Below are 15943 nucleotides of genomic sequence, written 5' to 3' on the forward strand. Positions count from 1 at the left end.
TAATAGCTTATTAAAAATAGTGTTAAATGTGTGCATTTTCACCTCACTCTTTTACACTAATGACTGTCTCTGTTGTTCAGGTAGGATTGTTGGGTTGGTTCACTGAGGTCAGATTTTAGAAATATCATAGCTTAAGTGTCATGGAAAGAGGGTGATCATACAGACCTCTTTTTTGAGCCTTGGAATCTGTCACCTATCTCCTGCATGGAAGAGCTACTTAACCTCCTTGCCCTTTAGTTTCCTTCTCTGTTAAATGGAGAAGATAATACCTGCTTGTGAGGATTTTAAAGTGGATTAAATTGGATAATGAAGGCAAAGAGCCTAAGGGCTTGAGATGTATAACACCATTAATAAATGGTCCATCTTGTTGATTTTAACCCTTAGCTTTGATTCTGACTGGATTCTGATCTTCAGTTTTGAATTTCATTTACTGGCTTTTTCAGCTTTGCTTTTTGATTCAAGTTGTGTGGCTCAACACCACCATTGATAAGTGATACAAGTCTGGGTTGAGGTCTAGCTAGTCCAGTTCCAACTGTGACTATAGTTAACACCACTGAACTGTATACACTTAGACATGGTTAAAAAAAAGCAAATTTTCTATTATGTGGTTTTTTTGTTTGTTTTACGTCATGTTCAAAGAAACGTAATGGTTCCTTCGTTTAAGTTGCTGTAAAGTGTTTGTACCTTTATCATTCAAGAACTGTCAGTGATTGTCTTAGCCTTTTCTCTAGTAACATCTTTTCCCTCCTTCCGTAAGCACTGCTGCTTATAAAGTGTATACAGGTGGTTGTGTAATAGCAGAGTTTCTGTTTAGAATCTGGTGACTTAATACTTGAAAGCTTTAATTTAGAGATTATAAGAACAAAAGTATATTACATAAGATGTATTTGATATAATTCACTTTCACTCCTGTGTCTGCATGTTACTGTGGATTTCTCAACAGGAGCCTTGAGGGTCTTTTGCAAGGTTTCGTTGTTCCCATGAATCCAGGGCAAGAGCTGAGACCACAAAACTCTATTCCTAAGGCTTGGGTTTATCTGGTTCTGAATGGTTTGGGTACTTTCATTCTTCTTTGTGTTGTATATGATAATCTATAAGTGTCACTTCTAAAGTATAGACTTTTATAGACTCTCTTAACCATAGTTTCTCCTTGACATACCCAGAAACTTGCATATTGTGTTGTTATCTAGTTATTAAATCTTCCATTTTTAAAATATTCTGAGATGGAAAGTGAATTTAAAAACAATATAGACCATAAAGGTAACTACCCCTTTTGTTTACCATTTAGTTGCTAAGTCATGTCCAACTCTTTGCAAGTCCTATGGACTATAGCCTACCAGGCCCCTCTTTCCACGGGATTGTCCAGGCAAGAATATTGGAGTGAGTTGCCATTTCCTTCTCCAGGGGATCTTCATGACACAGGGATCAAACCTGCATCTCCTACATAGGCAGGCGGATTCTTTACCACTCTGCCACCTGGGAAGCCCCTAAGTAACTTTTGGATTAGACTAATTATTACAGTTGATACTGATTTGAATTTACTGGCAACAAAACCAAAACAAAGTTCAGGTTCCATGGTTTATTATATGTGGCAGAAGGATGTGTACAAGATTTTTCTTTTCAAGGAAATGTTGCTAGAATTGAACTTGATTTGTCACCCCATGAATTCCTGTTTGGAAAATAATTACTAATTAGTAATAGACATTATCATTGAGCTTTTATAAGAAAAAAGGCTCTTTAGTTTGAAGACTTTGTCAGTAGCTGAAGCATAAATGCTAAATCAGTGAAGATATTGTCAGACTGAATAATATGGTTGAGTTAGTTTGCTTTTCATTGATTCAGCAGCTAGTTGAGTGCCTCCTGTTTGCCTTGTCCTGTCTCTGATTTGGGGATTAACAAAAGACATTATCCTTGAAGTACTTAGTTGGGGAGTGATGTAGGTAGGCTAACAGATGATTAAGGCACAGTTTGTGAGGTGCTGTAAAGGAGAGCTGTATACAGTGTTGTCAGAGCCCAACCAGAAGGTGTGTCTTCTTGGAGTAGTTGGGAGAAGGTTCTAATGATAAATGATATTTGAGCTGATTCTTAAAATTTGCCAGGTGAAATAGAAAGGGACATTCCTAACAGGAAATTAAAAAATGCCCTTGGATGATCTGATTAATTTGAGCTAGAAAAAAAAAATAATTTGAGCTAGAAACTTCTACAATCTAGAAAATATAGGATTAACATCCACTAGATTTTTCAATTCAGATATCATGTGTCTTGGTGATGGACAGGGATGCCTGGTGTGCTGCAGTCCGTGGGGTTGCAAAGAGTCGGGACATGACTGAGCAACTGAACTGAACTGATCATATGTCTTCAGTGGACCTTTGGCATGTACTTGAGCACAGCAGCTTCATGATTGAATTTCCTCCTGTGCCTGCAGGGCAGGTACACTGGCACGTGGTCAAAGCCTAGGACATATGGGTGAATCCATGGAGGGAAGGAGTGCCCTGTGTTGAGATATCACTAAGTATGTAAGAGGTTGAGTTGTCACAGGGGTTAGGACCACTTGGAAGTTGTACATTTTCTGTTGAATAGAAGGGCAATCCATTTTTATACAGGCAGTAGTGGAGCCTGGAGAGACAGCCAGTGTTGTTCAGTGGCTAAGTTGTGTTAAGACTCTTTGCAACCCCATGAACTGCAGCACACCAGGCCTCCCTGTCCTTCTCTATCTCCCAGAGTTTGCCAAACTCACATCCATTGAGTCGCTGACCATCTCATCCAACCATCTCATCCTCTGTTGTCCCCTTCTCTTCCTGCCCTCGATTTTTCCCAGCATCAGGGTCTTTTCTAATGAGTGGAGTCTTCACATCAGGTTCCTCAGAAAATAGCTTGGGCTCTCGGGAGTTACCTGCACAAACATTTAGCTTGGACTCCCAAGGCCTGCCCTATACAGCTCAAAAGGAATGAATGCATTCTCAAAAAGTCTAAGGGCAGTTCTTGCCAGCTAATCACAGCATCCCTGAACTTTAACCAGGCCTCTGTGGAGGGTCTGATTTTAAATGGAGCTGCTTCCTCATGGTCCTTGTAGATTTATTAAGCTGGGTAATGTATACCTGAACTGCTCAGAGGCTTGACCTGTATAAGGGGTGATTGTAAATGCTTGGTGAATGATTACCGAGTGCATGTTTTTATGTATGGGTGCTGATGATAACTAGTTATCAGGTTCAAAAAGACTTAGGACTCTTCTCATTCAGAAAGACGCAGACCTTTCTTCTGACCTCCAGAACTGTATATCTACCTGACTGCTTGAGTGTTCTCTTGGATGTTTCATAGCTATCATATACCTAACCAGCTAGGACCGTTTAGAAATCTTATTCTTCACCGCCTCCTCCAGATCCGTGCCACCTTTGCAGTGTGCCCCCTTAAACAGACCACCGTTTACCTAGTGACTCAAGGTAGAAAACAGGTATTAACACTCAACATCCTCCCTCAGCCCTCTCCAGTCAATTTCACATACTATTTCTGACATCTATCCACCTGCTTCAGTCCAGATCTCACCTGCCTTGTCCCAGCCTACTGCCATTCATTTGAAGTACTGCCCTGGCTGCTGCCGTTCATTTGAACTACTCCCAATTGGGAGTAGTTTCCATTTGTGCTGTTTCTAATCAGTTGTCCATGAAGCACCCATGATAATCTTTGTAAAACATAACCTGATTATGTCATCTCATGCTTACAAGCCTTCACTGGTTTCTCATTACACTTTAGAGCAAAGGAAAAGTATTTACTCCAGTCCTACATGGCTGGACATGACCTAGCCTTGACTCACCTCTCTAGCTTTATCTTTCCCTCATTCTCTCTCTTTTGCTTTCTCTCCAGCCATGTTGACTCACTTCTGGCTCTTTGATGTATCCAACTGTTCCTTACCTTAGCATCTTTTCCCTGTTTTCTCTGCCTAGAACACTGCCATCCACTCTTTACCTGACTCACCTTTTCTCATTTCTAGGACTTACCTTAATTGTTATCTTTTCCTTGAGAAGTCTTTCCAGATGCTGCTGTTGTTCAGTTGCTCATTCATGTCTGTCTCTTTGTGACCCTATGGACTGCAGCATGCCAGGCTTCCCTGTCTTTCAGTATCTCCAGGAGTTTGCACAAATTCACGCCCACTGAGTCAATGATGCCATTCAACCATCTCATCTTCTGTTGTCCCCTTCTCATCCTGCCTTCAGTCTTTCCCAGCATCAGAGTCGTTCCCATGAATCAGCTCTTTGCATCCGGTGGCCAAAGTATTAGAGTTTCAGCTTCAGCATCAGTCCTTCCAATGAAAGTTCAGGGTTGATTTCCTTTAGGATGGACTGATTTGATCTCCTTTCTGTCCATGGGACTCTTAGGAGTCTTCTCCAGCACCATAGTTTGAAGGCATCAATTCTTTGGCGCTCAGCCTTCTTAATGGTCCAGCTCTTACATCGGTACATGAAGACTAGAAAAACCATAGCTTTTCCCTGCTCTCTGTCCATGGAATTCTTCAGGCAAGAATTGCCTTCTGCAAGGGATCTTCCCGACCCAGGGATCAAACCCAGGTCTCCTACATTGCAGATAGATTCTTTAACGTCTGCAAAGAGGAAGCCCTCTTTGCAGATACTTCAGTCTATAAGTTGCCTTCTGATAACCTCTAACAAGACTTATCAGAGTTTGAGATTAGTTTGTTTCATCTTCAGCTCATTAGAATATGATGCTCCATGGGGATTATATCTGTTAGGTTCCCCACTGTGCTGTGGAGCACAGTGCTTATACTAGGGTGGTGCTTCATAAACATTTGAATGAAAGACTGTTTTATTAAAAGAAAAGTTGATCCAGAAAGGAGTATCTTGGCTTTCTCTTTGCAGTAACAACAGGGCCTGCATCTAATTTCGGTAGCACTATTTGCATACTGCTGCGTGATTGTCTTGTGGAGTACTAACAGAAAGTCACTTATTTGCCATTCTACTTCGATGCCAAAAAAGAAAATAAAAAGGCCTGGCATTTTTAGTGTTTGTCCTTGGAGTCCAACAGACTAAGTTTAGGTCCTGTTTTCTTCTGTAAAGAAGTCTAACCTTGAGTAAGCACTCCTAGGCCTGTTTTCTCATTTGTAAAATGGGGGAAGTTATATCTATCCCATGGGCTTGTCATGAATATTAAATTATGTATACAGAGTGCCTATACCATGCTTGGCACCTTGTAGGAGTTTAGGCATTCAGTGTGTTACCCCTTTGTATCACGAGAGGTTAATAAGGACTCGGGGAAAAAAACTCATTTAATCTACCTTATAATCTTATTGTTCCTATTTAATGCACACCCAGGGGCACTAATATGAGGGTCAAAATCAGTTTAAGAGGAAATAATCTATCTCTTGGGTGCAAATAAGCAATGATGGGCTGGTTATTTAATGATCAATAATGTTGGACTCCCTCAGAAAGACGTATGGAATTCTCCTTTGCTTTATCTTAGGGGTGGTTGTTGAACATTATAAAAGTGTAATTGAAAATAAATACAAGTAGTTATTTTCTGTTTTACTTCAAGTAGATATTCCATGGAGACAGGCCATATAAAAGTATTTTTCCCATTTTAGATATTTTTATGGAGAAACCTTGGCAGTATCATTGAAAACTCTGGAGTCTAAAGATTTTCTAATAAGCTTTGGGGGTTGTTAATAAGTTTTAAGCTTTGGGGGTTGTTAAAAAATTAATATTCTGAAAAAGGTTATTAGATTCAAATTGATAAGTGGTACATATCTACACATTAGTCTGGATACTAGATTGAGCATTGGGGTAAATGCTTCAGTTGTACCAGTCAAAATCATCAAAGGTTAATTGTCTGCTATTAAGTCAGAATAACTCACCCACCGTCGCCTCTATTAAATTTGTTTTGCTGGATGACATGAGATGGTAATGGTGGCAAGGGGAAGTATTTCTCTGTAAGTCCAAGTCCTCCAGAGAGCTAGGGGTTTGAGCGTTATAAGTTCAAGACCTCTGCATTTGTCTACTCAAATATTGGCCCAGGCATGGGGGTATATTATTTACTATGAGCCAGCTATGATTTAGAGTGTTGATATAAGGGTTTAGATGGGACAGTTAATACATGAAATTAGTTGAATATTTGGCTCAGCTGTTTAAAGCATGCGAGCTTTATGGAGACAGGGGAATAGGTAGGAATTTCTTCTGGGGCTGTCTCTTTCTGCCATGCTCCATGCCCAAGTATCTTGAAATCGCATCAGACCCAAGACAAGTATCTTGAGAATGTATATGATTGGTTATTTGGGACACTGACTGATGTGTATGTACCTGGCTGTGTGCTTAGTCACTCAGTCGTGTCCATCTCTTTGCGGACCCCATGGACTGCAGCCCGCTGGGCTCCTTTGTCCATGGGGATTCTCCAGGCAAGACTACTAGAGTGAGTAGCTATGCCCTCCTCCAGGGTATCTTCCCAACCCAGGGATCAAACCCAGGTCTCCTGCATTGCAGGCAGATTCTTTACTGACTGAGCCACCAGGGAAGCCCTAGGAAAATTACCATCAACACTATAGAAAGTGTGCTCTGTTAAGAGGAGGGTTTCATGTAGTCTGATGTCTCGACATCTTTTAGCTCATGATCCATTTCTCATTGCAAACCCTACTTCTCAGCTAAACTGAGAGTAGAGGTTACTGATATTAACCTGTGTCATGAAGGAGTGCTGTCATCTCACAGAGGGGACACAAACCGGTTGCATTGTTCTCTTCTTTCATATCTTTCTTTACTCATAGTCTATCAAAGCAAGTCAAAGTTGATGTTATCTGTCAATGGTTCTGTTTGTTGAGTTTTCCTTTAGTGTTTTCTGTTCTGTGTCTGGTGGGGCTGTAGTACTTCAAAAGGAATTGGGAGCAAATTTTGATAAGGATATAACAAAATCAAGTTCCCACTGTTCAAAATGGAAGACTCTTATGCCTGGAAAAGAAAATTGGGACAGTACCTTCTCAATAACCTCTGGTGCTTTGTTGAGAAGACTGAGAGCCTGCTATTAAGTGAAGAAGTAATTACTTTTGCTGAAATGCAAGTCTATAGTTCAGAGCAGACCACCCCAGTATCCCAACATGGGACTTCAGAGCCTGTCTCCTCCCATTCAAGCAATTTGATATTTAAATGACCTGTGTAGGGTGTTTCTGTTTCATCAGATGCTAGGAGTTGAAGCCATTAAAGAACCACAGTAGTATTCTTTGGCCTGCCCATGAGTAGTCTGTTACTATTGTGAGATGTGACATGTTTCTTTTTTTTTTCCTTACAGAATGCTATGAACCTACCCCCTGACAAAGCCAGGTTGCTGCGGCAGTATGACAACGAGAAAAAGTGGGAACTGATCTGTGATCAGGTAAGAAACATTGATGCTTTTTCAATACATAGAGAAGAGAACCAGATTTATACCCTAAATATACCAGAGTTTTTCCAAGAGATGCATGGATTTCTGTTTTGTGATTTGCCTTCCTGTTTCTCATGACCAAAGAAAAAGTTAGAGAAGACATTTTATTCTTGCATTATCTTAATTCTCGATTTTTAAATGTTTTGCAGGTAAAATTTCTGATAAATCTGGTCAAGTGGTCAAATCAAATTTAGCTGATTTGTTTTTCTATTTATCTTACATAGCAGTTTATGCTTCTTGAATAATGCAGGTCCTCTAATTTAGGTGGCTTTTCTGTTCATGTGTATTGATACATATTAAGGCCAGATGGTGAATTGTTTATAAAGAGACGTTACTTAGGCTGATAAAAAATTATTTCATATTTTGGCAAATCTCCAGCAGGTGTTTTTATCATTATTTCATAACAAATTTAGACTCTTCAGAGGGATATAAAATAAAAAGGGAAATTCTCCATTTTCTTTCTACCCTCCAGATTCTACATTTTAGAGGTCCACTGGTAAGACTGAAGTATCTCCGTCTAGTTTGTTTTTGTTTTTTAAAAACAATATGTGAATACCCACAGATACTCTTCTGTATCTTGATATTTTCATCAGTATACATGTCCTTACCTCATTTTTTTTTAAATGTTACATAATATTCTGCTGTAATTGGTAGTGATTTTGGGGGCACTTCACTTCTGGGCTAGGTACCAGCTAGTTATTTCAAGTCTAGAAGGCTCACCCTCTAAAGTTAGACTGTGTATACTATGTATTAGCTCTTTGACTTTGGGCCATGAATGTCTTAAGGGGGGTTGTGCCCCTCTCTGCAACCCGCGCCACCCTGGAAATTCCTGGGAGTGTTGTAATTCCTAACTCAGCTCCCTTGGGTCTCTGCTGTGGGACAGATTGTGGGGAGCAGAGGCGTATTCTGTTCCTCAAAGGTAGATGGTCCATGTTCCCTAAGGAATAGATGTCTGCAGTTCTCATGGAGTTTCTGAAGCGCCCATTGTATGTTGTTTCACTTTAGCTCCTAAACTAAAAGAGGATGAGGACACCATCCTCTCTTCTCCATGCTATATTGAGCCCTACGAGTAGATAGAGGCTGAAGAGAAAGCTTATTGCCTAGGATCATGAGGCAAAAGAATAAAATTTTACTGATACAATCTTCTTCCTTAAGACTTACCTTCAATAAATATTGCCTAAGTCTGTTATTGCCAGGAAAAATGATTTTATGATAGTGAACAAAGAGTATAGTGATAATTAGTATAAAGGAAAGGTAACCACGCAAATGAGAGAGATCCAAGGCAGCGGGTTAGGAATCCTGGGTGTGACAGGGAGCCTAGAGCACAGGCAAAGGAAGGTTGTCTTGGGAGGTGGTTTCTGTCTCCAACATACCGGAAAGGAAAGCCTGTTGGTGATGGACATTTCTAATAGCTGTGCTCTTCTCAGCCCGTAAGTAGCTTCATAGAGTTGGTGGTGAGGTCTGGTGGGGATCTTGAGACAGGGGAGTAACAAATCAGTTATCTTTTTTTTTTTTTACCATGTAATTATTTTTAATGTCCAGAGTTTGTAATTCAAGGGCCAGAGCTTTCTCCCGGACCCGAGCTTATAAGCTCTCAATTGGCCTGTGAGGCCAGTAGGGATACTTCTTCTTGTCTAATTTGGTTTCTGGGAAGACTTCATTCAAGTCCTCAATGGTCATCTGATCAAATGGAATTATGTTCCTCATCTTCTCCAGCTCTTTCTCATATTCCTGAATCCTGGTCTTTGACTGAGTCAAAAACTCAGCACAACTTTTCACATCTTTTTCTTCAGTATCCACCTGGGCAGTATATTTATCCTCCGGTATAGGAACCTTCAGGGCATTAAACTTCTCAAAGTGATCCACCAAGCCAGCCTTTGCCACGTTGGCCTTGTAGTAAGCCCAGTCGATGGCAGGTGGCTTCTCAGGCAGAGTAGCCAACCTGGAGGTTAGGGTCTCATTCCAGGACTACAAGGAGTTAGCCACGGCCTTCTGGTTTCGAGGGATGATCTCCCCGAAAGCTACCCAGTCAATGGTTTTTAGAGCAAGTTTCCGTCCAGCTATCTTGAGATCCTTCACTGACCCTGGGCAGCCCGCAGTCCACAGCAGCAGAGCCAAATCAATTATCTTAATGTTTCTGAGTTTCAAATTCTCCAAGTTCAGGTTATTATTTCCCTTCAATGTTCATACGCCGGGGTGTGGACAGTTGAGCTACTTTATCTGTTCCTCTCTGGTGGTCAGTCTCACACATGCTGACAGCTGCAAACGGAAGTGGCTCTGTCAGTTGTGAAGTGGCATATGTGATTTGTTAAAAATAGTGAAATGATCATAAGTATTATTGCCACTGACCAACATTTAGTAAGCAGCTTTTCTTCATAAGAGTTTTGTGTTAAATCTTGAAAGCAGTCATACTTATTAGTATCTCCATTTGACATACAGGGAAACTGAGACTTAGAGATTAAATCATTGCTGAAGGTCACACAGCTGTTATGTGGTAAAGGGGTGTACAAGTTTGACCCTGGAGAATATGTGCATTCTGGGGGCTGTTCCCTTAACCACTAGCTCTTTACTTCCTTCCTTAAAAAGTGCTAAAGTGTGTGAATGATATACTAAAAATAAATGTAAAAATACATGTTATCTCTATTTCTTCAACTTGCATTCTGGTATGCTTTTCTGAGATCGAGAGGAAGTTGGGAGTTGTAAAGACAGGCACTAAGCCACCATTATGGTGAACTACCATTTTTGGTTAACTGTTATTGTGGGAATTGTGGGCAGCAGAAAAATGGACTTTCTGTCACATGTAGGTAACCCATTAGTATGTTACCATACATTAATTTTGTTTCTCCTATGTATATTTGTGAGGTGAAAGATAAAAACCATGAGTTTAGAGCATTCATAATGTAGTATTTATATGGCAAATATAATGTGTTGGTATTTGTTGACTATCTGTTATCAACAGGAATTATGTCATATGTATTTTTGGTACCTATCTATATATGTCAGTGGTACCTAATCTGATAGACACTCAAAACACGTTTGCTTTTGTGATTTCATTTATATGAAATGTCCAGAATAGAAGAATTCATTGAGACAGAAAGTAGATTAATGGTTGCCATAGCCTGGGAGTGGAGAATGGGCAGTAACTGCTAATGTGTGCTGGTTCCTTTTTAGTGTGACAAAACTTAACAGCAAATTACATAGTGTTGGGAATTACATAGTGTGATGATTGCATGGTCTTGTGAATATATTAAGATTATACACTTTAAAAGTGTGAATTTTATGATATGTGAATCATGCCTCAAAAGAGACATTTTCTTTTACAGCAACCAGAGATAGGGAAAGAAGAGGTGTGGAAAACTCAAGAGAAATAACTAAATGTGTGGATTTTCTTTGGATCCTAATCTGAATAAACCAACTATAAAAAGACTTAGAGAAAATTTGGGGTATTTGACTTGTGACTCCAAAGTAATTATTAGATGATTCCAAGAAATTATCATTGACTTTGTTGGACTTGGTGTTGGCATTGGATTAAATAAGGATCTGTCTTTATTTTCAAAAAATGGTGTACTAATATAGGGGTGAAATTATATGACTAGAGGTTTCTATAAAAAACTTCATCAAAAAATGGTAGATAAAGGAAATTTGGGAAAATCTTTAGTTGAATCTTGGTGGAATATGTTAGATTATAGTATAATCTCAACTTTTGTGAATTTTTGAGCATGTATAATACAACATTTAAAAACAAAGATATTTGCTATTTTAATGATCTTCATTTTTTCCCCTCATCTGTAAAATGCAGTTAATACTAACATTCTTAAACTTTTTTGAAGATTGGAGGTATGTATATAATGTATATAGACTAACCCTGGACATTTAGTAAGTGCTTCATAAATGGTATGGCTGCTTTTGCTGCTGCTGAGCAGCCCAGGTAATACCTGTATTGGACCCATGATTATTTTTAGTGTCAATTTGTCTTCAAAAAATTCTTGTGTTGAATTTTACTGTGTTGAATCAGTCATCATATTCTACAAATATACTTTATGATTTAAACACATGGCAGATGATGTAGTCAGGAAAAGCCACAGCTATAGATTTTCAGTCCAAGAAAATATCAACATGAACATCTTTTTTGTGAAGTCTTAAAACAGTGACCATGGTGTTCTGTCATTGCTGCCTGATGCACGAGCCATTCTCTGGACCCTGAGGCTTTGTGCACAATAGCATACTAAATACAAATAATAGTTTTCTTTCTTTTAAAGCAAATAATGAAGATATATTATCTGTTATTTTAAAATACATGTTATAGGCAAGGGGTGCAAAGTGAAATTGGATATTAAAGAAATTTCATTCTGAAAGGAAGTATGTGAATATGAGTGTTGGAGGATCTAGGGATAGGTTACTTCAGGTTTTAGTCCTATGAAAAATTATCATGTGGACACTGTGAGTCATGGAACTAGTCATGTTTCTCCTTTTTCACCCTTGGCTGCCAGAATGCTCAGAGCTAGGTTTGTGGTCTGCCCTTACCCAGCATACAGTATCTTAGTGGGCTGTGTTCTGTTTGCCAGTCTTATCTCGTGGCTTCATCAAATTTTTCCTGCCCGCGTTTTTCCTCCACACTGATTTCCTTACTTAAAAAAAAATATTGTATGGAGCTGTAAAGTTTGATGAATCTTCTTTTTGAACAAGATGAACACAAAACATATCCAATTATTGGTGAATAAAAATTATGTTTTCACAGATAATAACTTTAAAATTTTCTATCTGCTGTGGGCATTGTGCAGATCTACTGTTTTCCTTTAAGGAAGTGTACACAGAGGGTCAGAATAAATGTCTTATTGTGATTCAGCTTTGAATTCTGTTGAATGCAGTTCACCGTTTTTTTGGAATCATCAATTTTTTCATACTTTCAGGTGGTTGCATTAGACTGTCACTTATTTTGTAAGTCTTTGGATCATTCTCTTCCACCAAGGGGCTTCCCTGGTAGCTCAGCTGGTAAAGAATCCACCTGCAAGGTAGAAGATCCCGGTTCGATTCCTGGGTCGGGAAGATCCCTTGAGAAAGGATAGGCTACCCACTCGAGTATTCTTGGGCTTCCCTGGCAGCTCAGACAATGAAGAATCCTCCTGCAATGTTGGAGACCTGAGTTCAGTCCCTGGGTCTGAAGAGGAGTAGATCCTCTGGAGGAGGGCATGGCAACCAACTCCAGTATTTCTGTCTGGAGAATCCCCATGCACAGAGGAACCTGGCAGGCTACATACGGTCCATGGGGTCACGAAGAGTCGTACATGACTAAGTGACTAAACACAGCTTCCACCAAGAGTGAGTTACTCAAGGGAATGGGCCATGTTTATTGGTGCGCCTCCACCACCTGGCTTAGTGCTTACTGAAAGTGTGTTGAATGGAAGAGAGAATAGCTAAATAATGTTTGGGGGACAATGGACAAGAAAGAAGAGAAGGCAGGAGGAAGAAGGTAGAAATGGCAGACTGGAAGAATAGGTTTGCTGTTTCTTTATCCTTTTCACCTTCCTCTACCTGCTGATATAATTTGCTTGTGATAAGTGAAACTAAACTTCACTGCTCAACTCTGGAAACTTTAGTAAAGAGGGTAAGGTACCTGATGTAGATAAGGAAGAGTTTATATGGGCATATCTGTGATGAAGCTCCATCTCCACCTCCCATGGTCAACTGAAAATCCAGTTCTCTGGCTGATTTCAGGAGCAAAGTAAAAATTCTTAAGAGAGTAAATCTCAAAGAATTTTCAACAAGAACAGTATTTCAGCAGTATCCATTAGTCCTTTCCTAGAATTACTGCATAAATCTAAAGATGACTGGAACTTCACCAACATCACCTAGGTCTCAGAGGTTAGAAATGGGAAAACCATGTAACTCTGGTGTGCATGGGAAGATAGAAGCTGAGAAAAGAGAGGCTTTCCTTTTGGGTTTTGGATGGTGTGAGGTGCATGCCAGAGAGCTTATTTCTGTGCTGTAGTCAGCAGGCAGAGTTCTATGTGGCCATCAATACGAGGACTCAGTGGGGGCACAGAGCTAGTTGTATAATAGCCTGAGATGACAATGTGAGAGTTAAAAGCTGGACATGCTGAGTTCTTGTGGCAACTGCACACAAAGCTACAAGCTGTGTAGCAGGAAGAGCTCTTTCTCCTTGGTCTTTTTACCTGGGCAGAGAGGGAAAGCCCTCGCTCATGCTCCTGTGCTCCCTAAACGCAGACCCTGTGCTCCCTAAACACAGACCTTGTCCTCCCTAAACACAGACCCTATGCTGTATTGGTTGGCTTTGGGGTCTTGACTGTTTCCCAGGCATAAAGGGTAGAGGCTGCACATACAGACCTTAGAGATATGGATGAACTTAAGACTTTAAGATTATTATATGTGGAAGGGTTGTTAGAAGTCATTTAAAAGAAAATTTAACTGTACTGGATCATATGAAGTAAAGCAGAAGTCTGTTTGCCTTTCCTATCTGTTCACCTAACTTATTTTATAGTTGATGAAATGGAGGCTCAAAAATATAAATGACTTGGCCAGTGCCAAGGCCACTCTGGCTACTTAGACAAGAACACCAGTTCCAAGCTTCAGTCATGAGTCTTTTTAGTTATTAGAGACCTGGAAACAATACATTGAAACAAACATTGTGGTATGTAAGGGGCTATCACCAAGACTTCATCCTGTGGCTTCTCAGGCGATTTTGGTGTGGAAGGGAAATGACCTATAGAACTTAGGGGTGGTGGTGGACTTCGTTCATAAGTTTCCTCTGCTGGGTAAGTGGAAATGGTCAAGTCAGAAATTCAGGACCTTGCAGATGACTAATACTGATGGGTATAGATTCCGTGTGTATAATCCTGTCCCCAAAATGTTAGCAGTACCACAGCTGAGCTGGGGTAGAAAGCTTTCCTGTGACTTTGCTGGGGACTGCACAATTTTGCTTTTTGTGGGGGGCAAGGAGTGGGGGGCTGGTTTGGCACAGCTCTACCTTGCCCCCTAATGGCTGGCTCTTGCTTGGCATTATAACCTAGCAAGAGACGGGTCTTTCCTTCCTTTGCTTGTATAGAATGACATGGGAGAAGGAGATTAAAAACAAAAACAAAAAAGGGGAGAGTGAAGAAGTGGCAGGAAATCATACCCACTTAGACTCAGCTTCCTGTGTTTAACACTTCAGGGAGATCAGATTGCAGCTCTCAAGGCTTGGCATGTGTCCTGGTCAGGAATGGGGAAGGCCCTTCCTGCCACTCAGTGGGTGCTGTGCCAGGCCAATGGCTCTAAGGTTCTCCAGTGTGCTCAGATACTCTACTGCACAAAGGTACTCGAGTGTACTCAGCTATGCCATTACAGTGAGAGTAATTTTCTTTTTTAAAAAATAAATTTATTTATTTTTAATTGGAGGATAATTGCTTTATAACGTTGTGTTGGTCCCTGCCATACATTAACATGAATCAGCCATAAGTATACATATGTCCCCTCCTTCTTGAACCTCCCTCCCACCTCACATCCCACCCTACCCCCAGGTTGTCACAGAGCACCAGATTTGAGCTCCCTGCATCATACAACAAATTCCCATTGGCTCTCTATTTTACATATGTTAATGTACATGTTTCAGTGCTACTCTCCCAATTCATCCCATCCTCTCTCCCCCACTGTGTCCACAGTCCGCTCACCACATCTGCATCTCCATTGCTGCATTGCATCTAGGTTCATCAGTGCCATCTCTCTAGATTCCATATATATGTGTTAGGTAGCTTTCTTTAAAAAAAAAAATTATTTTAATTGGAGGCTAATTACTTTACAATATTGTGGTTTTTGCCATACATTGGCATGAATCAGTCACAGGTATACATATGTTCCCCTGTCCCAAACCTTTCTCCCACCTTCCCCACCATCTCATCCCTCTGGGTCATCCCAGTGCACCAACTTTGAGTGCCCTGTTTCATGCATGAAACTTGGCTGGTCATCTGTTTCACCTATGGTAATATATATGTTCCAATACTATTCTCTTAAATCATCCCACCCTTGCTTTCTCCCACAGAGTCCAAAGATCTGTTCTTTATATCTGTGTCTCTTTTGCTGTCTTGCACATAGGATCATCATTACCATCTTTCTCAATTCCATATATATATGTGTTAATATACTGTATTGGTGTTTTTCTTTCTGACTGACTTCACTCTGTATAATAGGTTCCAGTTTCATCCACCTCATTAGAACTGACTCAAATGTGGTCTTTTTAATAGCTGAATTCTACTGTGTATATGTACCACAACTTTCTTATCCATTCATCTGCTAATGGACATATAGGTTGCTTCCATGTCCTAACTATTGTGAACAGTGCTGCAGTGACCATTGGGGTACACATGTCTCTTTCAGTTCTGGTGTCCTTGATGTGTATGCCCAGCAATGGGATTGCTGGGTTATATAGAGTTCTGTTTCCAGTTTTTTAAGGAATCTCCACACTGTTCTTCATAGTGGCTGTACTAGTTTGCATTCCCACCAACAGTTAAGAGGGTTCCCTTTTCTCCACACCCTCTCC

The 15943-nt window shown here is 40.2% G+C and overlaps 1 protein-coding gene and 1 pseudogene across 5 annotated transcripts in view; one reads left to right on the plus strand and one right to left on the minus strand.

The window, feature by feature from the left end:
- FMNL2 (formin like 2) overlaps window positions 1–15943 on the plus strand; it is a 327626-nt gene that overhangs the window by 182362 nt on the left and 129321 nt on the right. For all 5 annotated transcript variants that reach the window (XM_043487455.1, XM_043487458.1, XM_043487457.1 and 2 more), the window contains exon 2: window positions 7279–7362. In XM_043487455.1, the coding sequence (XP_043343390.1) occupies window positions 7279–7362 (84 nt within the window). The remainder of the gene's footprint in view (window positions 1–7278; window positions 7363–15943) is intronic.
- LOC122454001 lies at window positions 8916–9661 on the minus strand (annotated as a pseudogene).

The sequence above is a fragment of the Cervus canadensis genome, chromosome 15 (genome assembly GCF_019320065.1).
Source record: "Cervus canadensis isolate Bull #8, Minnesota chromosome 15, ASM1932006v1, whole genome shotgun sequence".
NCBI lineage: Eukaryota > Metazoa > Chordata > Mammalia > Artiodactyla > Cervidae > Cervus > Cervus canadensis.